Genomic DNA, 23,734 nt, shown 5'->3' on the forward strand with positions numbered 1-23,734 from the left:
GTGTATATAGAGGGCAGGCCTCCATGGTACTTAACCTGCCACATGGTGTTTACGGTCTGAAATTCAGCACAGAGGAAAACAGAGGAAGAGGAAGATAGTAGAGATAGGGTAAACTGGGAAGGAATATGCAGCTGTTTCAGCTGCATGTGACTTGGGTCTTACAGACTAAGTTACAGTAGGGCATGGGAACTAGGGGTGGTGCCAAAAGATTTCCTGGAAGCTTTACTGGAAGCAAATGTGCTGGTGCAGTTTACTCACATTGCTCATTCTAAGCTGAGATACTTAAGTATAAGCCAGACTATTGGAAATATTTGGATCCTGTTTTAACTCCAGTTCCTAAAGGAAACAAACAAACAAACAAACAAAAACATAGAGCATGAGGCTCTATGGCTCTTTCTTGTGCATTTTACCCATAAATTATGAGCAGGTTGATATATCAACCATCTCAAAACCATGATGAAACTCATGGTTAGGTTTGCTAAAGTTATGTAATTATTGTCTTACGTACACCATTTTGTAGTGTTAAGAGTGTATTAGTTTGCACTGTGTCATTCTTCTCCTCCTGTTGCTTTTGCATTTTAAGAGATCTGAAAAACTGGTTTTTATGTGTGCATATAACACTTGTGCAGCAGTTGGGGCTTTGTTTTTAAGTGGTTTCAGGGCTTGGACTCATGCACTGGAGTTGGCCCAGGAGATCCTAAAAGGTACAGCAGGAATGGGGAATCTGTGATCCTCCAGAAGTTTTGTGAATTACATTTCATTTCATCCCTTACCTTTGGCCATGCTGGCAGATACTGATGGGAACTAAAGTCCAACAACATATACAGGACTACAGGTCTCTCATATCTGGTATTAGGGTGATGACTTTTTCAGTTTTTTCTCAAAAATCATTTCCTGTAACACAAATGGATGAACTTTTGCCTATTAATGACTAAAATGAGGTATATTCCATTGAAATATTAAAAAAGGTTATGCACAAACAGTTTTTAATTTTTTTGTATGCCGTTTTACCATTTCATAAAATTGTATTAACAATTCTATATATATTTCGTATCAAATTTGGACACAACACCACATTCCACAATGGGGAGTGTTCTTAGCAACATAGGGTATACAAATGTCACACCTGCGCAAGGTAAATGCCCCTTTTTGGGACCTCAAAACTCAGCCAGCAGACCCTGCCGGGCATGCTGGGAAAAGAACCTACAGGAGAGGTAGCAAAAGATCGTCCTCTAGTGGCGTCTATACTGTTACTGCAGCTAAAAAAAGCTCCCTTGTGTGTTTGATGACCCTATATAATGTTGTATATATGTGACTCTAAAGCTTGGGTTCAATTTTATATCTGCTTACAGTGACTTCAAAAATGGTCAAAAAACTGAAAAATAAATTTTTAAAAAATCATTTTGTGCAAGAGGTTTTTTTTATCAAATCTCCTTGAAAGTAAGATTTTATCTAATCTTTAATGAAAGCTCATCATATTATGATACAGGAAAATGAAGTTGTAAAAAAGTCATCACCCTAACCTGGTATACAATGTAAAAATGAGGTAACTGTGTTCCAGAAGCTGGCCCAAAAGTAAAAGGCTAGGGTGGTTATTTTTGGTTCAGTAGCAACACTAGATCTAGCCAAAGTTAGACATTTTTAAGCTCCATTTATTTCAATGGGGGGAAACCTAATCTCTTCAGCTGAAATAAAGAGGATTTCAGAGTACTTAACTTTGGCTGACTCACACTCTTTATTTTAATATGCAGTTGAAAGGTCTGGATATTTTTAAAGTGTGTAAGTGATAAAAGATAAAATAAGCAAACTCAAGTGTTCCCATGTAAAACTAAGCCAAAACTATGGCTTAGTGTGAGCAAGCAAGCAAGCATGCTGGCGCCCAGAGCAAAACTCATGGTTGCATCACTCCTCCTCTGGTCCTTCTGTGCACTGCTTGTAACTAAACCATGGCTTGGGCTACTATTGCATGGAAACCTAGGCTCATGGTTTGTCTTGCTTCAAACTAACTGAAAGTGGGGTTTTTTTGCTTACCTCTGGAGGTTTGTTTAGAGGAGATGAAACACTAAGCTGGGTTCACACATAATGATAAATAAAACTATGGTTTAGCTTCAGGTAGTGTAGAAGGACTAAGTGAAAAAGGAAAGCGGCCTTGTTTTTTGCCATGTGTGCCACACTCTTGTTCAGCTATGCTTAATTGTACGTATGAACTGGGCCAGTCAGCCTCCATTTTTAAAAAGAAATCCAACTGAATAATTTATACTCCTTTTCAGGATAAAGGCAGAAGAGGAGAAATTTAAAAAGCAATGGGAAGAAGACTGGGGTCATAAAGAGCAATCAAAGTCTCCCCAAACTGTAGTTGCAGAAGTACATAGGCCTCCTCATCATAAACACCGAAGTAAGTAAAAAAAAATTCATCCAAGACAGTGTTAGAACTTTGCATCATTAACTACAATTTACAACTCTGTATTTCTCACAAAACAACTGCTTTGTGAGAAGCTAATGCCTTTGGGCTGTGGAAATGGGTGCCTGGTGTAGTCATTGATTCTTTTCCTCTTTCTATTAACTTGATTAAGTGTTACAGATTCAGGGGAGCTTTTAATCAGAAGGAAGATAAAAATGAACTGAGGAAGAAAAAGTAGAACTCAGTTCCACACAACACAATACATCAAAACAAGGATTAGTTCCAAGAGATCAGTACAGTTGTACCTTGGTTTTCAAACAGCTTAGTTCTTGAACGTTTTGGCTCCCGAATGCCGCAAACCCAGAAGTGACTGTTCAAGTTTGCGAACTACTTTTGGAAGCTGAACGTCTGACAGGGCTTCCACGACTTCCGATTGGCTGCAGAAAGCTCCAGCAACCAATCAGAAGCCACTCTTTGGTTTCTGAACGTTTTGGAAGTCGAACGGATTTCTGGAACGAATTCTGTTCAAATTCCAAGGTATAACTGTACTGGTTGCCTTACTGTTTGGACAGTCAGAATCATTTTCACTGCTCTGTTGTGACTTCTGGCTGTAATGGATGGATGGCTGGCATTTTGATTCATTTTAGAATAGCATTGCAGAAGCCTTTCTGTCCAATCCTTCAGAGTCCAGAAGTAGAGTGTTAGTTTGCAGAACAGCACTATAATGCCCAGTCCCTTTTGAATCGTATATGTGTTTAAAAATAAGTGTTCTTGCTTGAACCATAGAGTTCATCTGATTGTTAAATATATAGCCGATGAATCAATCAGCTTGCTCCATTATATGAATCCCCCATAGCTCTCCTTCCATATTACACCAGTGTAGCTGTCTCTATTCAGCTCTATTTAGGTATATGTGTTCTAAAATAGCACTTGTAAAGACAATTTCATTATACTGATTACAGTTTCCAATACTAGCATAGTATCTCTAAGGCTAGGGATGGAGAGAACAAGGAAGTGACTTGCACTGAATTTAACCCTCCGCTTCCTTGATGTATTAAAACATGAAATGGGATGATACAGAGATGTCAGTTGTCAGTAAGTCCCTTCTCTTCTTTAGCTATTGAAAACTGCTTCAGCTTCCTCAAAAATTAAATCCGAAGAAGACATGCCTAACTTCTTCAGGGACTCTCCCTTTGTGTCAATTCTTTCCAATCCATTGGTGGTGTGGAACACCCAAAGTATTATCTTTTCTTTTTTCCTTTGTTTCTTTCTTCCTTTGTTTGTCTAGTAGATGTAGATGAAACTGCACTTGACCATTCTGCAGCAGGTGATATGGTTGGAATGAAGTCGAAAGAGAGTCAACAGGTTTGCTGTAACACCTTGGCTTCCTATCTTGACTTTGATGCTTCCTGCACTCCTCTTCCTCCTGGCAGTCAGTCTTAATGATGGACTGGACTACACTTGTCTTCCTTATCCCACAATTCTCTTCTTAGGGACACTACTTATTTTAACTTGCTATGCTAGACCCGTATATATAAATATGGAGCAAGTAAGGAATGCCGTGCATGATATTTGAGCAAGACAGGAAATAATACTGGATTCAACCAACAAGGGATTTTTATGGGTCCTGTTTTCTAACACTGGAAACTGGAACAGTGTTCTGGGGATGGCTCAACTCATGCTCTGAGAAACCAGGAGTAAGCTAAGAAACTAGCCTGTTACTTTTTTGCTAAATGTTCATTGACCACAGTACATCAGGATGTATAGAATCAGCAAAACATATTTTTTTTTGCTTATAGAATCAGCCTATAGAATCAGCAAAACATAATTCATAAAAATGAAATAGTTTGTTAAATTAATTCTGATTCATTAAATTTGTCTGATAGCTTTTGAAGGTTATAAGCTTTTCTGCGCAAAGATGAAAAATAAAAGGGAAATTGAATTCTTAACTAACATCATTGGTTATAGGGATGTCTAAAGGAAAGGGGAACAGATGCCACTGTAATCGCGCATGCTTGTGTACAATATTTAAACACAACAAAAAATAGTGTAACTGGTGTTCAACTGATCTAGAACCAGTGAAAGTAAAACTGGCTAGCTGCTAACAATCATTACATAAATTGCAGTTAACTGCTAGAGAAATCTGCAATATATATAGTGACTATATGAACAGAATTGTGTTGTTTCAGTAGGCATATAACTATTTCTATTTGCACACTTTGTGTTAAAGTAATTTGATTATTGCACACTATTTTTTATTGAAAAATATAGCTTAATTGTTCCCATTTACAGAAAGTTGCATGTCGTGAACGAACCATCAAATCATTGTGGGCTTTTATTTATACTTGGGTTCAGAGCTTTGGCTTATATTTAACTAAATTCTACTCAGAGTACACCAATTGAAATTAATGGGCCCAAATTAGCTGTAGCCATTAATTTTAATGTGTCTACTCTGAGTGTGAATAATGTTTAATGGAACTCTCAATGGGCATTAGGAGCACAAAGCTCCTGTGTGTGTGTTTCCTTGTTCATACAGCTCTAAACAATTGTGTTCTCTATTGATATGAGCAGTGAAAAATAATGGAGTGCTATTATTTGCCTGTTATCAATAGCTAGTTTGAAGTTAAAATAAAAGTGTGGCTAAAGATACAGCATTCTCTACAATGTGTGATCCCTTTGGAGTGCCTTTCCCCCCTTTTAAACAGCTGCCTACCTGGTACATATGGAACTCTACCTTTTCGTACTGTATATGTGTAATATATTGCTCTCTGTCATATATTTCTCCTTTACCTATTTATAGCTTTTGGGTGGTTTTATCGGTATGAAGGAAAATTTCCCACAATTCGCAAGGTACAAAGAATGTTGACAAGTGTGAATGTCGAGAAGGTTTGCTGTGGAAAGTGCATTCTAATCCATTCTGTATTTTCCCCAATAAATTGTACACTCATGTAAATTTATTGATGAGCATGAAATTATGGGAAAGTTTGTTTACGTCACAGTGACTTAGATGCAAAGAAAGATGCCTTGCATGAGTTCAGGATTTGTGCCGCTCCCAATATCTGCAATTCCACTCCATGCTATTTAAACATGGAGTATGCTGGAGTAATAGCTTTAAGAACAAATGGTTAAAGATGTAATCTCACCCTACCCTATATTACGAGTCTGTAAGTTTTATTTTCTCCCATGGGACATGCATCAGTAGCTATGCACAGAATTGCAATCTATATGCATACTGTATGCTTGGAAAGCTCAGCAGCATATTCCAGAATTGGACTGATGTACGTTGAACTCTGGAGGAAGTGATTTAAAGCCTTGACGGAGCAGTCATCAAAACAATTAGGGATATTTTTAACTTAAGCAACTCCACTTTGCAAAATATGTTTCTAACAGCAGACAAATTCTTTGTCGGCCCATTTCTAAATCACAAATTATGTTTCTCTTAAGAACATCATCCTTAACTATAAATGATCAATGATAGCCAGTTAGATAGTGCAGTCAGGTACTATTTACCTACCACTGTTGAAAAGGAACGAGGTTGAGGGATACCTCATGCCTCTACCGATGGGCATTGCAAGCTGATGGAGGAAACTGGGTGATTGAGTTAGTCTTGTGTGCTGACTGCCCAGTAGTGTCCTATGCAGGCCCTACTGATGGCATTGGTCCATATCTGTTGTTGTCATAGCTTCTACTTTTCTCTGCTGTCACCTCACATTACCCCGCCAATATAGATATGGGCTTCATTTCCCCTTGGTTGCTACTCAGCAGCAGCAGCCAAACACAGTCCCGTTTTCCAGCTTCCACTATGGTCTGCAATGTTTGTTTGAAAAGCCTGCTTGAATGAACTGGCTAGATTTGACAGTTTCCCTTTAAGTTCATATCAGAAATAAAATTCATATTTAATATAACCAGAGCACCAGTGCAAATTATTTTTAGATGTCTGTGTTGTTAGTACTGCAGTCCTGTGCATGCCTACTCAGAAGTAAGTCCAATTGAGTTCAATAGACCTGACTTCCAGATAAGTGTGTGATGTGACCTGCCTTGCACCTCCTAAATTAGCAGGCTGCCCTCAGCTACAGTGGAGACACTAGGCCTATCCCAATGTTGAAGTAAGATTCAGATCTAGTCCACTATCAACCAGCTTCAAGTGACTGAAGTTGAATCATTTGTTTACAATTGCTAAAGATACAAGACCTGATTTATGTGGCTTTTCTTTAGGAAATACAAAGCCCTGGATTTTTAACATTAATCCGATAGCTGAAAGGCAGTTTTTGCTTGTACAATTCCAAAGAAGCAGTTTGGTTCTTCACAGTTTTCTGCATTCCCACCCCCTTTGCAGTTGTTTGCTGTGCTGTTTTGGCAATATGTGTGTGTGAAGTACTGAATTATTTTCTTGCACAATAGAATAATTACTGCTACTTCATATGCAACCTCCTGTTGTGTAAAAGCCATAATCTAAACATGTACTTGCTTCATTTGTAGAGAGACCACAGTTTATGTAATATTTTAAAAGTGATGCAGTCTTCAGTTAATCTGTATCAAAGGCATCTGCACACATTGTGAAAGCATTGACATTTTGCCTCCAGCTTTTCAATACCTCGCCCTTCCAACAAGGTTTAGTTAAAATTAAATTCATTATGTGGCTGCTGTTTCTTCTTGCCCAGCCTCCGCAATCACTGTGAATGGTTGCATGTGTATATTAATAGAGCCCATTTTTCTAGGACATCTGCTCTTGTATATATAATCTCAGATTATTGAAGTGGTACATTTTCAGCCCCTGCAAAATATATATTTTCTAAATGTATGTAAATATAATAAAAACCACCTAGAAAGGCAAAGAAAGAAAGAAATCCAAAAGTGACAGTCTCAGTGAGCAGAAAAAGGGCAAAATGCAACTGGAGTTTGAGCTAAAGCTTCTCAAGGAAAAGGAAGAGAAGCTAGAAAGAGAAAAACAGCTGAAAATCAACCGGCTTGTACAAGAGGTATGTTCTTTTAACATGTTCTGATGCCTTTAGTTTTACCATATATTCCTGGGGGGAGGAAATATGGGTGATATTTGAGTATTTACATATGCAAATAACTTTAGATATATGATTAAATGATCAAAAAATCACATTGACACTGTAGTTCAAGAACTCAAGCTAGACAGCAAAAGGTGGTTATCACAATTTAAAAGCTTACGGTAGCTTTGGTCCTCTTTGATTGGCTAGTGGCATAGGCAAACTGAGCCCTCCAGATGTAGTGGACAGACACAATTGGTCATGTGTTTATGCTTTCTAGGACTTCATGCCTGTAACTTTTAATACATGATGCCTTTTGCACAGAGACTATAGAGATTGGAAAAGGAGATGAATTAACAACAATGTTTGTACAGTATCTGTGCACAACATTTTTAACAGTGAAATTCACTTTGCGCAATTGAATATGAATTATATATCTGTAACAATAGCTTTACACTTTCTTCTGCAACTGTGATATGACTCAGGTATCTGAGACTGAACGAGAAGATTTGACGGAATCAGAAAAAACTCAGCACTGGGTCGAAAGGCTTTGTCAAACACGTTTAGAACAAATCTCCTCTGTGGAGAATGATTCTCCTGAGGTAAAATCATGCTCTGATCCCCACCCACAGAGATATCTAAAATGCCTGTCTTGGTTTTCTTTTTTTAATCTATGAACTATTTTACAGATGCAGTTAGCAGTATCGTCTCTAATAGTCTCACTCGTTTAGTTTACATGGTGGGGAGAGTTTCAAATTCATCCAGAGAAATAGATACCCTTTCTCTAAGGAAGGAGATTTTAAGAAGGTAAAGGCACTCAAGAGAAGCAGAATTAGAACAAAAGCCTAGCTTCCCAGAAGTAACTTCTACTGATACTTAGTCCTTTAAAACAGGCATAGGCAAACTCGGCCCTCCAAATGTTTTGGGACTACAATTCCCATCATCCCCGATCATGGGAGTTGTAGGCCAAAAACATCTGGAGGGCTGAGTTTGCCTATGCCTGCTTTAAAATCTAATACTTGCTATATGACACGTTATTACATACACTAAAAAAAACCACTAAAAACCTTAGTTTTGACTGCAAACCAATCCTATGCACCTATATTAGAATAACCTGTGCCAAATGTCATAATGGAGAACCTAGAGATCAGTGCTTTTTTCTGGGGGGACGCAGGGGTATACATACCCCTAAACATTTAGTGAATCTAAGTTTGGCCTCATTGAGGGCCAGCATTTAAATATGAGTAGGAAAATGGGAGTACCCCTAAACATGTTTGTTTTTTAAAAGAAAAAAAGCACTGCTGGAGATACTTTCCCACAATTTTATCACAAATAAATGAACAGTATTATTTTCTGCAATGTCTTTTTCCCTTCTAATTTACAAACATGTATGCAATCATGTGGGTGTGGAGTCTTAAATTATACTGCTTGCAATAGAAATCCCTGTTGGGAAGCTAGGTGTTTTCTTTTTAATTTGCTTCTACGGATTGGTCTTACCTTCTTGAAATGTCTCTTTCAGCTGTAGGATTTGCCGTCACAAATACTGGTTTCCTTTGACCTGAATTGCTACATATTGGTATGTGGGCCAATCAGACAATTGGCATTGCGTGGAAATGAAATGTTCTTATAGCAGCAGGCAGCATTGTGCCCCGTTGCTTGCTCTTAGTGAGGATGTATTCAGGTGGTTTTAAGCAAGTGCTACGTTAAAACAGGTTTTTTGTTATTATATTAGACAACAGGTGTACGTCCTGCTGTTTCTCCTTCTGCTACATCTGTGCGGAGGTTTGCTGGTGGTTTGCAGCTCCACACCACTGACCTTGATGATATCAGCTTAGATGATGTTGGGAAGCCTCCAAAACGCCCAGCACCTCCGCCTCCATTGCCCCATGCAACTCCTGTATTCCCAGGGACTTACCCGCCTCCTCCACCAAGTGTTCCAGCTCCTAGGGGACCGCCTCCAATGCCCTCTACTGCAGTATCATGGATTGCATCGCCTTCTTCTCCTTCTTGGGTGCATGCTGCACCTCCTCCCCTGTCACCCCCATCTTCTCCCCCACCTGCTCCCGCTCCGATTCTCCATCCTGTGCACTTGGAAGAAAGGGTGGGCAGCCACAGCTATCAGCCTAATGGGCCAGCAGACTCAATGAATGACTGGGAAATGAAAAGCTACAAGGGAAGGAGCTTTAGCCCAATTAGTTCTCAGACCAGTGAGCAGACCTATTTATCCAGTCCAAAGGTATGACATAGTATGGAATATGTTTTGCAACTGTGGCAAACCCAACCACCTCCTGCTTCTGTACTTTGAGGTTATCCACAGAAAATACTGTATACATATTCCACTGTGAGTTTTGCTCTGCATGATATTGTACTGCAGCATCCCCACTCCCCCACAAAAGAATAGAAAAGATAAGCCCATTTTAGAACATGGTCTTATCATGCCTGTCCTCTTCCACCCCCGGCTCCCCAGTGTGGTCTTTTGCACATTTCTGGAAATCCTATTGTGCTGCATGGAGACATTTGTACAGCTTATATTAGTCAACTGTGCGTGTTTTTCTGCTACATATGTCTGTTTACATGTAGGTAGCCAGGTTGGTCTGCCGTAGTAAAAAAAACAAAAATTCCTTCCAGTAGCACCTTAGAGACCAACTAAGTTTTTCATTGGTATGACCTTTCATCTGAAGAAGTGTGCATGCACACGAAAGCTCCTACCAATGACAAACTTAGTTGGTCTCTAAGGTGCTACTGGAAGGATTTTTTTTATATTTGTCTGTGTAAGAAAAAGGGAGGCTGCTTGAGCAAATGTGCATAACAGCTGAAAATAAAACAATGTGCTTCTGAGTAGCACATTAATGATCAAGTACTTAATTTGCTGTTGAGCTACTGATAGCTCACTATGCAATTTACTATCTGTTAACATCAACGGGGATCTCTAATGGTGCACATTCTTTGCAGATTCCTACTAAAGACCATCCTTGGTCCTCCCAAACTGCATGTTCCTTCTGTCTGCTTGTGATTATTTGTTGTTTCAAAAGGCTTTCTTTGGTTTCTGGTTTTTGTACGTAAAGTTTTTTAATATCAGTTCTCCATCTGGGTGGAAATGCTAGTGTTCATGTTTTCAATAGTTGAGCTTGTTTCTGTTTCATAAGTTGATTTCAGTGTTTATAAATAAGTTAAGAGTGCTTTAAATTGTATTGTAGGGATTAGTCTGTGTTCACAATTATTTGCATGCTTGTTTCAATGAAGGAAGGAAAGTATTAGTCATTGACCACTATACTGGTAATATATGGCACAATCCTATACACATATACAGTATGTACTTAAATCGCATTGAGTTGAATATTTTAAATGAGAAAGTTATCTAACAATTCTAACTCTAATTTTTTATCCTGTTTTAAAGTAAGACAGCTCTTTGAAGGTTGTCACGCTTGCTTCAAAAAAAGTACTGTACATATTTTGTCACCTACATGTTATTCTTATTTCTGTCGTAAACCGATTTGTTTTTCAAATGATTATTGGTTGTGTGGTATGTCAAAACCATAAGTCATCATACCCCATATGAAACCTGTTGTCATTTAGGTTGCACGGAATACAAGTCACCTCAGCAAAATGTCATCTGCATCAGGTAGCCCATTGGTAGGTCATATATATATATATAGTAAATAAATGAAATGTGACAGCCTTCCAACATAATACCATAAGACTTTCAGATCTCAGAAGAAACTAGTTCTTTTATTTATGAAATGCCTAGTTTTATGGTCCTAGCTATCAGTGCAAAAGCAAGCATTTTAAATGAAATATCCAAATGGCCCTGAGTATTGCTTGGTGCTTAAAGTGTTGTTCAAACTGTAAAGTTTCCCACCCCACCCCACCCCACCCCACCCCTATTGGTTGGTATTGTGGGTGGTGTGGGTTACCTTCGTATGAGTTTCATGGGACTTGATAGAAGTTGATGAAGTGTCTGAATTACATTTAGAATGTATAAAGCACACAGGTGTTTTCTGTAATATTCTTAAATTGCACCTCTTTAGCAATTTTCTCCAAGCCCTCCTGCCCTGCGTCGCCCAGCTGTGCCTATAGTCTCCAAACCTGTCATGCTGCATCCTGACCACAATATCATGGTCAGACCAGCAATCAAATCAGAAGCCCTGGTAAGATTAATCCTATATAATTTGCATGCTGCAAGTGTGTTGGGTATAGCATGTCAAGTGATCTGCTCATGATTGGTGTCCACCTCTCCGTCTGAGTTCTAACTCAGAATGCAATCTGAACATGTCAGATATATTGTAACGTGTGACAGATCTTAAGCTCTTAACATGGATGGCATTCCTAATGTCGCCTACAAGACCCTGGCCCCTGGAGGTCACTCAGCTACTGCCCTGAATCTAGCCTTCCATTAATACTCTTCACAATACCTACCTGCTGCCAATCCCATGTGAGTTAAGAGACCTATAGGACTCTTCTCCTGTACATTTAACTGAGTATGTCCACACAGGATATGTGGGCAAAACAAAATAAAAAAAATCCTTCCAGTAGCACCTTAGAGAACAACTAAGTTTGTCATATGTGGGATGAGATATGTGGGATGAGAGATACTGACCTTTATAATCCAGCCAGGCCAGAACACAGTTAAAACAGTGAACACATTTATCTAGAAAAAGCAATACCCAGAAGTAGTAGTATTTTTTAAAGGATACTAAAATAAGTTCTGGACGTGGGTGGTGCTGTGAGTTAAACCATAGAGCCTAGGGCTTGCCGATCAGAAGGTCGGCGGTTCGAATCCCCGTGACGGGGTGAGCTCCTGTTGCTTGGTCCCAGCTCCTGCCCAGCTAGCAGTTCGAAAGCACATCAAAGTGCAGGTAGATAAATAGGTACCGCTCCAGTGGGAAGGTAAATGGTGTTTCCGTGCGCTGCTCTGGTTCGTCATGCTGGCCACATGACCTGGAAGCTGTACGCCAGCTCCCTCGGCCAATAGAGTGAGATGAGCGCTGCAACCCCAGAGTCGGTCACGACTGGACCTAATGGTCAGGGGCCTCTATACCTTTACCTTTAAAATAAGTTCTAGTATCTTAACCTAACACAGCTGAGTCCTCTCCTTAAGTTATCCTAACTATTTAACTATTCCTTCATTGCCTCTCATTTCCCCATCTTATTCCCTCTCCTTCTGTGAGAGGGAATCCAGATAGTCCAGATAGGCAGTGTCTATTTGAAGTGCAACTGATCCATGATACAACACATAGTTTGTACATGTCCAAAAGTAACCTTGCTCTTGCTAATGTATTTGTAGGAAATAACTATACTATCAGGTGGCTTCTGTTTCCTTAGGCTTAACAGGCCAGTGATATTTGGTAATGAAACATGGATTCCACTTTTCAATACTTTATGGCAAAGACATGTTACATTTTGTTAGTGGAAGGACACTTCTGTAACATAGCACACATTCCCATGGTTTGAATGCTAAGATAATAGCCATTACCAATTGTTTAATGATTTGGGAATCTTTGCTTTCCGTCCTGAGATCTGTTGATTATGTCTTTGGCTAGTTCAGGTACAATATAATCCTGGTAAGGGGAGAATTGTGATTTGAAATGCATTTGATTTAATACATTGTTGGGCATGCATTAGAATCAGCTGTCCTTGTTGATTATTATGATGGCAACAACTTTGGACAGCAGGATTGTTACTTAGTTAATGGTGACTTAAATTATAATTGGTTAGTCAGATTGCTTAGGTTCACAAAAGCCCTATACAGGTGTTCTACTCATGTTTAACACCAACACATGAAAGGGAAAGAACGCTAAGCCAAGTAGCTTTACCTCCTGGCGTCCTCACACAGAGTATAAATATGTAAAGAGTGGAGGAGTCTTTGGGTGTACAGGGGATCCAGATGTTGTGGAAGCCTGATTGCACAAAGGTTTCCCCTTCTCATATATTTCCATTATGTCTGTATTCCATATGTCTGTACCTAGGGGAGAGGGCTACTCAGCATGACTCAGTCTTGCTTCATGGTCATATGCCTATGCTGGTGCTAACAATAAGTACAATGTGAATGTCCAAGGAGAGATAAAGTCAATTTACTGGCAAGTCTCTAAGAAAGCAGTTTCCAATCTCATTGCAGCTGCTTTTGCAAGGTAGCTTCATGCAAAAACACTAGCATCTATTGAATATTTTCAGCAGTATTTGGTACCACCCAGACCTTTAAAAAGTCAAAAGGATTCTTTCCATTGATTCTAATTAACTTTAGCTGCATAAATCAATTATATAAAAGTGGAGACCATTTGTGTGTGTGTGTGTGTGTACAGATAACTAATTGCACACTTGGAAATTTGTTTCTATCTTTTTTTCAGCCTCAAGAGATGTTTAAAAGGATGGTGGTTTACAATTCATCATTTAAAAATAACAAAAAACAAGTAAAATAACATTTTCTTTGTTGGTGTGGCATTTTGGTGTTTCAGTTGTGCTTTGATACTAGCATTCTCCCTCTCTTTATTTACCCCCTCTCTGTTGTCATTTGGAATAAGGACACAGTATTTATTATCAAGCTTTATACTCTCTTGATGAATCCATGCAACTCCTGCTAGCATATTGAGAAACTAGGGGTCATATTCACATACCAGTAATGTTTATCATGTAGTTTGTTCCCAAGTGAAAGCTGCTTCTATCACAAATCACCACTCTGGGAAGGAGTGGTGATTGCCCCTTCTGTAGTTCTGATTAGGGCCCCTGCATCTGCAATTTGCGCTGGGAGCAGATTGCAGGTGAAGAGAGGCCCAGTCCAGGTTGGGACTAGAGCTGCGGGATAAAGCTTAACAGCCCCCAAACCCTACACCAAAGTACCAGACTGGACTGGGGATCCCTACAGTGGTAATTAGTGAAGGGGCAAAGTACATGATAAACACCTTATGTAGTTTGGTTCTAATTACAAGCACTAAAAATAATGTTATTTTAAGACATCAATGGGAGCTTTCTTTGCAGGCATAGCCCTTTGCCCTGATTTGGCAAAGGGTTAAAGCCCCCCTTCCCCAACTCCACAGTCCTGACCTTGCTTTTCCCCATCCCACCCATGCGGATTATTTGTTTTGGTTTATTTAAAAAAACTCTCAAGGCCAAGTGATGTGGTTTTAAAGTACAGTGGTACCTCTACTTACAAATTAAATGCGTTCCGAATGCACATTCGTAAGTCAAAAAAAATTTGTAAGTCGAATCCCATAGGAATGCATTGGGAGAAAATTCGTAAGTTGAAGCAACCCTATCTAAAAATTTGTAAGTAGAAGAAATCCTATCTAAACCGCATCCAAGATGACGGACGGAGCTCCATTCGTAAGTAGAAACATTTGTAAGTAGAGTTATTCATAAGTCGAGGTACCACTGTACAGGAATAAAGTCGTTGCCTTCCAACTTGGAATCACTCTAATGTTTTTTCCTTTCACCATGAAGCAGAAGTACAATACTAGATCTGCAATTTAAATTTTAATGTAGCAATGCCCAGCGGTTGTGCACCTGTTACACAATGAAAACAGTTTGGTGAGACTTTCCCCAGAAACACTAAATGCATTTCACAGTGTTTATTCTGGAGTGGTAATGATTTGTTTATTGGATCCAGCCTGTGTTTGTTTAAAGGTATTGTATTTACTCTTTCTTAAAACATACTTTCCCAGGAAAGTATTCTTCAGGGACAACATCTGTTTGTTATGAAACTGACATTGAGGTTAAGGAAGATGAAGTGATTTGCTTTAAATCACACCATGAATCAGTGGTTCCACTCAAATTACAACTCCCTGTTCTAAGACATTTGTTCAAAATATTCCTTTCTAATATAGAAAGACTGCCCAGATCGCTTTCATTTTCGTCTTCTTTACAGAATTCATTATTATAGACCCTATTATGTCAGAGTTGTACTATTTGCAAGTAAAGTGCTTTGTGAACAAAGCTATTCCTCAAACAACAAATCTAGAACCTCTGAAACCTGAAACCAGAAATCTAAAAACTGGCCCAAACGAGTTAATAAAGGGAGTGGGGTCAACAATGAGAAAGTTTGACACGCATAAAACTACACTGAAATTAATAAAACAGGACTATCCCAACGTGTTTTCCGTTCTGCTTATCATCCCACTAGGATGAGTGTTAAACTCTGGTATATGTGCTTGATTTTAATACATGTAAGCATGTCTGTTGTGGATCAGTGTTAGATGTGTGTGAAACGGGCACATGGATTCTAGTCAGGGTTAGACCAGAAGACCACCAAAGCCATACAGTCTCACCACCACCCCTGTTGTTTAAGAGGAGCAGTCTAGATGTGCAGTAAAAATGAGCTGGATTTGCTTTATACAGGCAGTTTAAAAGTTATGCATGCACTGAAGAGATGAATGTGGATGCATGTTCAATTAAATAAAAACTTTTTAGAAATGTTTTATTTTTTATTTTGTTTTTCTGCTTTGTAGCAGCCAAATTGCCAGTTCCATCTTAGCTTTACTCCTTCCTTATATTGCTGAACCTCTACCGAGAGCCTGCTACTCTCCCTTAATTCTGCTAGTGGAGTTCAGCAAAATACATCATCTGCATGTAGCCTTAACACTATCCATAGACAAAAGTAACTTGTCAATAGCTAAGTCTAAGGAAACTTCACTAGAACATTTTTATTTGACTATTACATCCTAAGCAGCTGGAATCTCTCTGTATGTCTTCTGACTGTCAGGAGGAACATTAACAAACTGTCTAATATGTCATCAACTCATTTCTTTTCTGGCTTTGCTCATCTAGGAGCACCCCCTCCCCATTTATTGTTTGCTATGCATGTATTTGATTACCAGTTTTATTTGCAGGGCTTCCAGAAGTACGTGGAAAACTTTGATCCCTACACAATGGTAAGGAGACATTTACAAGTACAGGTATAGGCCATTTGTTATCTCTTGTGCTTTGTGCTGCCTTTTGACACAGGTGGCATTTTTAGCTTTCCGAACTAAGGCAGAAACTAACGCAGAGACCTGCAAAGGGCATATTCTGCCTAGATTATATCGAGAAGTGCCTACATTCTGTTTTAAGATGCATGCTTCACTGTTCACATTATGTAATTTGTCTTTCGCATTTGAAAAAGGAGTGATGACTAATTCATGTTTCTTGATTTTCTGATAGTTTTCACCTGATCAGATTATGGGGAAAGATGTGCGACTTCTGCGCATAAAGAAGGTAATGTTTGTGATGGAAGAAGGATAACTGGTTAAGCTTTAGGGGGCAGTTTCTCTGTTGGGGTATGCAATGTAGCACTAGTGCTCATTTTCAAATGAAACTTGCTGGTGATGAAGATCAGCAGTCATTCTCTTACATTGAATGACCCAAAATCTCTTCTCCCAACACCAGATGTTATTGAAGGATTTGGCCCATGCCCCAAAACCGCTTCCATCAGTGTTATTGATTTGTTTATTTATTTAAGTAGATACTGGCTTTACTTCTGAAAACTCTTAAAGGCTGAACAATTTGTTCCTTTTCACAAAGGTGCTTTTCTTTCACTTTTTCTAAATTACATTTTTCTTAACAGGAAGGATCGTTAGATCTTGCAGTAGAAGGAGGCATCAATTCACCAATTGGAAAAATAGTGGTGTCTGCTATTTATGAAGGTGGTGCTGCAGACAAGCATGGTGGGTAGCTTTGATCAAGGACAATAGAAAAGATGAAATCATGTCACTCATTTGATTAAACAGTTACTGTATGTTGACATTTTTTGCCATCTTTCACACCTTACAAAGCTCTTTTTAGCAATGGAATTCTTCAGGCAGATATCTATTGTTTACTTGTTAAAGGGTAAATAAATGCTTTAATAGTTGTGCTTTGTATTCAGTAGCATTCCTCTGCTGAAGGTACTGAGGCTTTCTCTTTTTACAGTGGGGAGGGAAGCTATTTTTACAAATTTCCCTCTCCTTCTGCAACCTTCTCCCCATGCCACCACCTATGCTGTTCCAGAGGGTTTGCCAACTCCCTGAAGATGATTTGTAGGGCTTTAGCAGGGAGGGAGGAATTGGCAAAAAATATATCCCTTCTCATCAGGGGTGTAGCATGGGGACTACAACCGGGGCGATTGCCCTGGGTGCATTGTGGGTGGGGGGCACACTGCTCACGCCACCCTCCCCAAGTCAGCCCTGTGTGGATTTGGCCGAAGGCGCATTGGTGATCTCTGCTGGGAAGGTGCAGGGCGAAGCATCTTTGTCCCACATATCCCTTACACAAGGTAAGACAGCTGGCAATGGGTAGGTGGAGGATGGTGGGCCATGTTGGCTTGGCTGGATGGGGGGGGGCATTGTTCGTGTGACATGCACACGCAATGCTCGCCCCGCCCCCGCCCCCGCCCCCCAGTGGTGCAACTCAGTGCCGCTGCTTTGGATTCAGCACACAGAGCAAATTAAGCCTCTGAGGCTCTTTTAAAGTTTTCAGCTTAAAAGCTCCCTAGCCTATTGTTCTCCTACCCCTAATATGACATGGGATCCTTACTACTCCTGGAGGAGTATCACCAACTACTTGCTTACATGGCAACATGGCCAACTCTTTAGTCTTGCAGATGGGATGCTTACAGGCCAAGCTAGGGCCATTAACTTAGCAAACTGGTTTAAACAGTTGAGCAGTTCCTTCTAGTGTACACTAGAATCTTATAGATTCACAGACTTGGTTGAGATCCACAGACATTGGCCCCCTCCCTCCCCCATTTCTGTAACATTATTTTGATACGGTGTGGCATAGTTTCCCCTACCCAAGATTGCTGCCTTCATTAAATAGTTTGATCTTCCACATTGCTCAGTAGTAAATGCTTCTGTAATTAAGCCAGAAATGTTCTTGTTTCTTTGCTTTGTATTTTCTTTATCAGGAGGCATTGTTAAAGGGGATGAAATCATGGCTGTGAATGGCAAGATATTGTTGGATGTTAAACTGGATGAAGCTCAGGCGACTCTTGCAAAAGCCTGGAACATGGGTGGGGTAAGCTAGTCTGCATTTCCTAATCTACATTTCACATATCAGATATTTATGTTTCCTGCTCGCCTTATGAAAAGCAGTAGATAATTTTCAAAAGTATTGGTAAACATAAAGTTAAAAATAACATATATGCCCTATCTTGAAATAGAAGTGAAGAAGCTATAGGAATCCCACACTGGGAAATGTATTGTAAACTTTTGTATTGTAAACAATTGTATTATACAATACATAGTAATACACAACTTCATTACTGAACATGGATGCTATTATTAGCACATTGAAAGTTAGGGAAGGAGTTGTGTCTTGGCGGGTCTTCAACCATCCTGACACCCACACCCCAAATGCCCCATTACCACACATGCATGTTGCCAGCAGAGCACCGCCAATGGGTGGCTGTTGGGTACTTTTGAATACTTACTGTGTTTTAATTTGTTGGAAGGCACCTAATCAGATGGAAGGCAGTAGTATTGATTATCTTTTGCCATGGAGCTTTCCACAGGTGTACAGGGTGCCCTGGTGACATAAGTGCTGCTCACCAATTAGGCCCACCTCTCTGCTGGCAGAAGCAGCACTTATTCTGCATCCAGTGGCCTTTTGACCAGCTGTTCCTATACCATCCAGTGTGCAAAAACAAGCAGTAATAAAATATTGGACAAGAGTAATATCATTTCATTTTAAAATGTTGTCTGAAGAGTTGCATGCCAAATCATCAGATTTTTACATAACATACATAGGCCAGATAGACATTGGTTTAAAGTACAGCTTGATCATGTGTATATATCACATACATATGCATATATAATATATGTGTGTGAATACACACACACACACACACACACACAATACAGGTATATACACTAATATTATATATATATACATATACACACACACACACACACACACACACACACACACACACACACATATATATATATATATATATTCCTAATATTTTCTTAGAGGAAAATCCTACTGTTGGAACTGCACAAACATTTGGTACAGACCTAGTACAATAAACATAGAATAATAACCATACACTAACACTGACATTTGGTCAATCCTGACATTAGATAGGTTTCTGAGAGCAATTTTTAAAAAAGGATAGGCACATAAAGTTTATGTTCATCCGGCAAGATTTTCCATTGATATTGGGTGGGTTAGGAGCCTGAATATTAGATCTGGCTAGTGGCTCTATTCTACTTGATTCCTTCATGATAATAGGCATGAAGCTTAGGTGTGTTGCCTGCCCTATCAAAAAAATGCACATAATGAAAGAGTATTAACTGCATTTGACTTTATCCTGATTAGCCACTGGTGATTTAGATTTAATATTTATAAAACTTTTCTTTTGCAGGATTGGATTGATTTGGTCATTGCTGTGTCTCCTCCCAAGGAATATGATGATGAAATGTAAGGTTTCACTTCTATAGTCATATTAGTTCACAGAAATAAACTAGAGCTCTCTCTTATTTGACTTAAAGCTAGAGTCCTTAGATGTAGGCTCAAACGTTAGTGACCACATTTTAAGAAGAATGTCAATGAAATGAAGGGATGTCAACAAAAACAGATTAAATGCTAAGCAATTTAGAACCTAGGGGAATGTTTTAAAAATAGGCCTAGGGTAAAGAATTGTCAGGAGGACGTGGAAGCTGTTGCTGCCTTCATTGCTGCTTACCTTTTCTTTCCTGGCCTGACCAAATGAAGGAACAATCATGCTGGAAGTGATGCAACAGGACAGCAGCAACACTGAAAGACCCACCTCCCGCTCCCAGTATCTGCATAAAAGGCAGGATGCAGCAGCAGTGAGGAAAGTGGGAGGGGAGGGGGAGAGGAAGGGGCTGGATTCTAGACACATCAAGAAGTGTTTCAGTTAAATGCGTTGCAAACTTTGTATGAGAAATTGGGTTAGCAAAAATGGAGCTCCACAGCGCCATCTGGTGTCACATTGTTAGAATGCATAAACAACACGTATAAAGTGTATTTTCTTTGCCAATGTAGCCAAATGTTGGGTGGATATTGATTGATTTTCAGCAGGGGTGGTGGAAGAGATGTGCAAGGGTGGGGGGTGGGGTCATTATTCCACCAGAAAATAAGTTATTTTATAGTTTGAGTAATGAAAAGGAGACCTAAGCCTAAGTAGTGAATCCCATTAGGCAGTTTCTGACAGGAAAACACAAGCTGGGGCTCTGAGGATCCTTGGGACCTTATAGAACACAATTGTGACCAAATATTTAGCAGGACCTAGCAGTGAGTTGCTGTACGCAGAGAGCTTGATTGCTTATCAGGGCTACTAAGGGAATGGCAAGAAGTTAAGGCTTTAAATGGCCTAAAATCCATGAAATCATCCTAATTTTTTTGTCATTCAGCAAATAATCTACCATGTATTATTAAACATTTTTAATGAAACCTGGATATTTTATAATACTTCTTAACTGCTCTAATGGCAGCCTGAAATTATCAGCCTAATTCCAGTGCATATGGAAATTTGTTTCTGCCTCCAATGCATATCTCTAGCTTAATGAGAAACCATCTGCACAAATGAGGGAATCAATAAAACACCAGAAGTAGAGGAATAGCAGTAGCAGCAGCAGCAGAGACTATTCAAACAGCCAGAAGTTAAGCAATAAAAAGCCTTTCTAAATAATAATAAAAAAGTGTTAACCACTTGCCCAAACTTAGAAGGAAAGGAATTTGTTGGATTTCAGTAGAAAGAGCATTCCTCAACTGTGGTACCACCACTGACCAAGCTCTGTCCATGTATTCACTAATCAAAAAATAAAGCCTACAAAACAAGCTGTAAAGCTTGGGTAGTTTCAAAATAGCTGATGTTAGTAGTTATTCGTAGAGACGTAGAGGAGTGCAAACAAGCAGAGGCGTAACTTCCATACTTATTGTGTGTTTTCATATCCTATATATTTAGCCCTATTCCTTCATCATCTGTCATCTCCAACATAAACAGAAAGGTTTTTGAAGGCAGTGCTGCAGTGTACAGACAAGGGTTTCTTCTGCAGCTGTAACCACTGCAGTGTTCCCTCATGGTGAATAGTAAAACTGGGTGCACATATTATGTTTTTGTGCAAATGTGTACATTGCAATGCATGTGCCTGCCTATACTTTGCATGCCGCTGAAAAACCTTGCAGAATGTTCTTTGAAATTGGTATTTCTTATTTTCTTCAATTAGTGCTAAAACTGTGGGCCCTGTAGCAAGAATATTCATGTATCATGTAGTATTATTTGGTATTATATAATGCCCTTTTCCCTAACTGCTTCCAATGTAATGTGTTTGACAAAAAAAATTGGTAGAGACTTAAAAAAAATCAATTTTCTTCTGTTCTTTTTCACTCTGTGTTAGCTAAGTAACTAAAAGCCCCCTCAAATGCAGTCAGAACTTTACAGGATTGGATCCAACCACCTCTGTCAGACAAAAACATCAACTTCCACTGCTTGTATAATTAGGACAATCTTAAAGAATAACACTTATTTTTTCAGAATTTACAGTGATATGTGCAGTACACAGCTGCTTGTTCTTCAAATCCTATTAACATCAAATTGAATATTTAAACTTATAATCAGGCTTTCCAAAGGAACACATGTTTTTGTTCATTATTGGTGTTTACACTTTGCTTTTTTTATTACAGAGTGACTTAGAATCTTCTGATGTCATTAAAATTCAATGGAGCTTGCATCCGAGTGAATGTGCACATAGGATTGCACTGTGAACTCATGGTTTCTATAAGGCATATAGGAAAGCTGTGGCCCTCCAGATGTTGTTGAACTACAACTCCCATAATCTCTCACTATTGGCCATGGTGCCTGGGGCTGATGAGAGTCCAGCAATATCTAGAGGGCCCTAGTTTTCACAAACCTGGTCTAGGTAAAGATTCTTGATTCCAATCCTAAAGTTGCTTATAAATGAAGGAGATTTTTACCCTTTTCAAGTCATGGAGAGAAATTGCAACTGAGTCACGCTTCCTCTTTTTGAGCTTCAGGGGCAATGTTCTGTGGGGAACTCATACCACAACACTCCACTAACAACTCTACCACAACCTGATGTATGAGCTGCAGATGCAGAAACAGTACATGCATCTCTTCACAGGGAAGCACAAAAAGAAAAAGTGTGACTCGTTCCACATTCCTGTTTTAGGATTCTTAATTTGTCATGTTGATGTGCATGAGTCTTTTGTGATCATGCTCTGAAGGGTTAAGCACTGTAAATGCTAATTTTATCGTTTGATTCAGTTTTGCTTACTCAAGTTGTATCCCACCTTGACAGAGATGGGCATTAACCATTTTTTCCTCCCCTATTACAGGACATTTTTTTAAGATGGGAGAAAAAAACATAAGCATTCTGAAGAAATCTACTAATGTATAGGTATCAAGTTGCTTTTGTCAAATCAGACTTCTATCAGTCAAGAAGTGTGAATAAGATGAACATGAAATTCTGCAAATCATTCACGGCCTTGTGTTTGAACTCTCAGAGCAGCATGTCATTTTATTTCCTCTCATACGCCATGGTTTGTGGTTGCTTATAACTGCCAACAGCTGAATAATTCATTGAAGATGATAAAAAGAGCCAGGGGCCAATTCTGAAACTGTCCTAAGTACACTACAGTGAAATTGTTTAGAAGAGTTCGATCCTTTCTCAAAGGAAGATGTAGCACAATCCTATACATGACTAATTTCTAACACTAATACTTAAAGCACAGAAGATAGGGGGCAGAATTCAGCAAGGATACTGATGATATAAATAACTCAATGCTTAATGTGTTTCTGAATTGCTATTTTGAATCTTTACAGATACAGCATTTACATTTTCTTAATTACTCTATATTCAAAAATGATTTTTGCTTTTATGTTTCACATCTGCTGTTGTTCCAGTGTGCCAAGATATCCAAATATAGAGCATAATTTCTAAACTACCTTTTAATGCAATAGTGTATTTTGAAAATAAAATGGTAATTCCCAGACATTGAGCTACTGTGTTTTTTAACAGGATTCTGATAACTTGGTGGTGGTAAATCTGCCAAATTCTTGGTTTGTGTCAAAATAAAAAATAAAAAAACTTTGAGGAGGTACTGTACAAGCATTTACTCCCACTCCAGGTGTGTTGGGAGACAGGAATCCGTAACTTGGTAGTATAGCATATGCCCTGAATGTAGAAGCACCAGCTTCAGTTCCAAGCATAGGATCCAACTCCTAGGGGCCTTGGGAGCTTCGGCCCCCACGATAAAATATTTGAGGGGCTCCTGCAAAGTTGATGGGCATTTCCATTTGAATGGGGTGCATGCAATGCATCATGTGATTATGTGGTGCGGTGCTTACCTGGGTCCCCACAATATTTTATTCAGGTTGGCATCCCTGGTTCTAAGCATCCCTACT

At 39.2% G+C, this 23,734-nt stretch overlaps 2 protein-coding genes across 6 annotated transcripts in view; both read left to right on the forward strand.

The window, feature by feature from the left end:
- USH1C (USH1 protein network component harmonin) overlaps positions 1-23,322 on the forward strand; it is a 48,941-nt gene extending 25,619 nt beyond the window's left edge. The window contains exons 14-24 of one of the 5 annotated variants that reach the window (XM_088653314.1): positions 2,271-2,395; positions 3,690-3,766; positions 10,975-11,031; positions 11,427-11,546; positions 13,743-13,805; positions 16,218-16,259; positions 16,528-16,581; positions 16,931-17,030; positions 18,248-18,357; positions 19,709-19,764; positions 22,666-23,322. In XM_088653314.1, the coding sequence (XP_088509440.1) occupies positions 2,271-2,395; positions 3,690-3,766; positions 10,975-11,031; positions 11,427-11,546; positions 13,743-13,805; positions 16,218-16,259; positions 16,528-16,581; positions 16,931-17,030; positions 18,248-18,357; positions 19,709-19,764; positions 22,666-22,678 (817 nt within the window). In that variant the 3' untranslated portion in view covers positions 22,679-23,322. The remainder of the gene's footprint in view (positions 1-2,270; positions 2,396-3,689; positions 3,767-10,974; positions 11,032-11,426; positions 11,547-13,742; positions 13,806-16,217; positions 16,260-16,527; positions 16,582-16,930; positions 17,031-18,247; positions 18,358-19,708; positions 19,765-22,665) is intronic. The other 4 variants (XM_088653315.1, XM_088653318.1, XM_035120323.3 and 1 more) reach the window with 4 other exon arrangements.
- Positions 7,140-9,776, forward strand: LOC148687609 (harmonin-like). The gene is made up of 3 exons (XM_088653344.1): positions 7,140-7,380; positions 7,884-8,000; positions 9,131-9,776. Exons 1-3 carry the CDS (start codon positions 7,288-7,290, stop codon positions 9,638-9,640), a joined length of 720 nt encoding a protein of 239 aa, XP_088509470.1. The 5' UTR covers positions 7,140-7,287; the 3' UTR covers positions 9,641-9,776.
- Positions 23,323-23,734: the final 412 nt, after the last annotated feature.

This window comes from Zootoca vivipara, chromosome 1 (assembly GCF_965207765.1).
Source record: "Zootoca vivipara chromosome 1, rZooViv2.hap1.1, whole genome shotgun sequence".
NCBI classification, from domain to species: domain Eukaryota; kingdom Metazoa; phylum Chordata; class Lepidosauria; order Squamata; family Lacertidae; genus Zootoca; species Zootoca vivipara.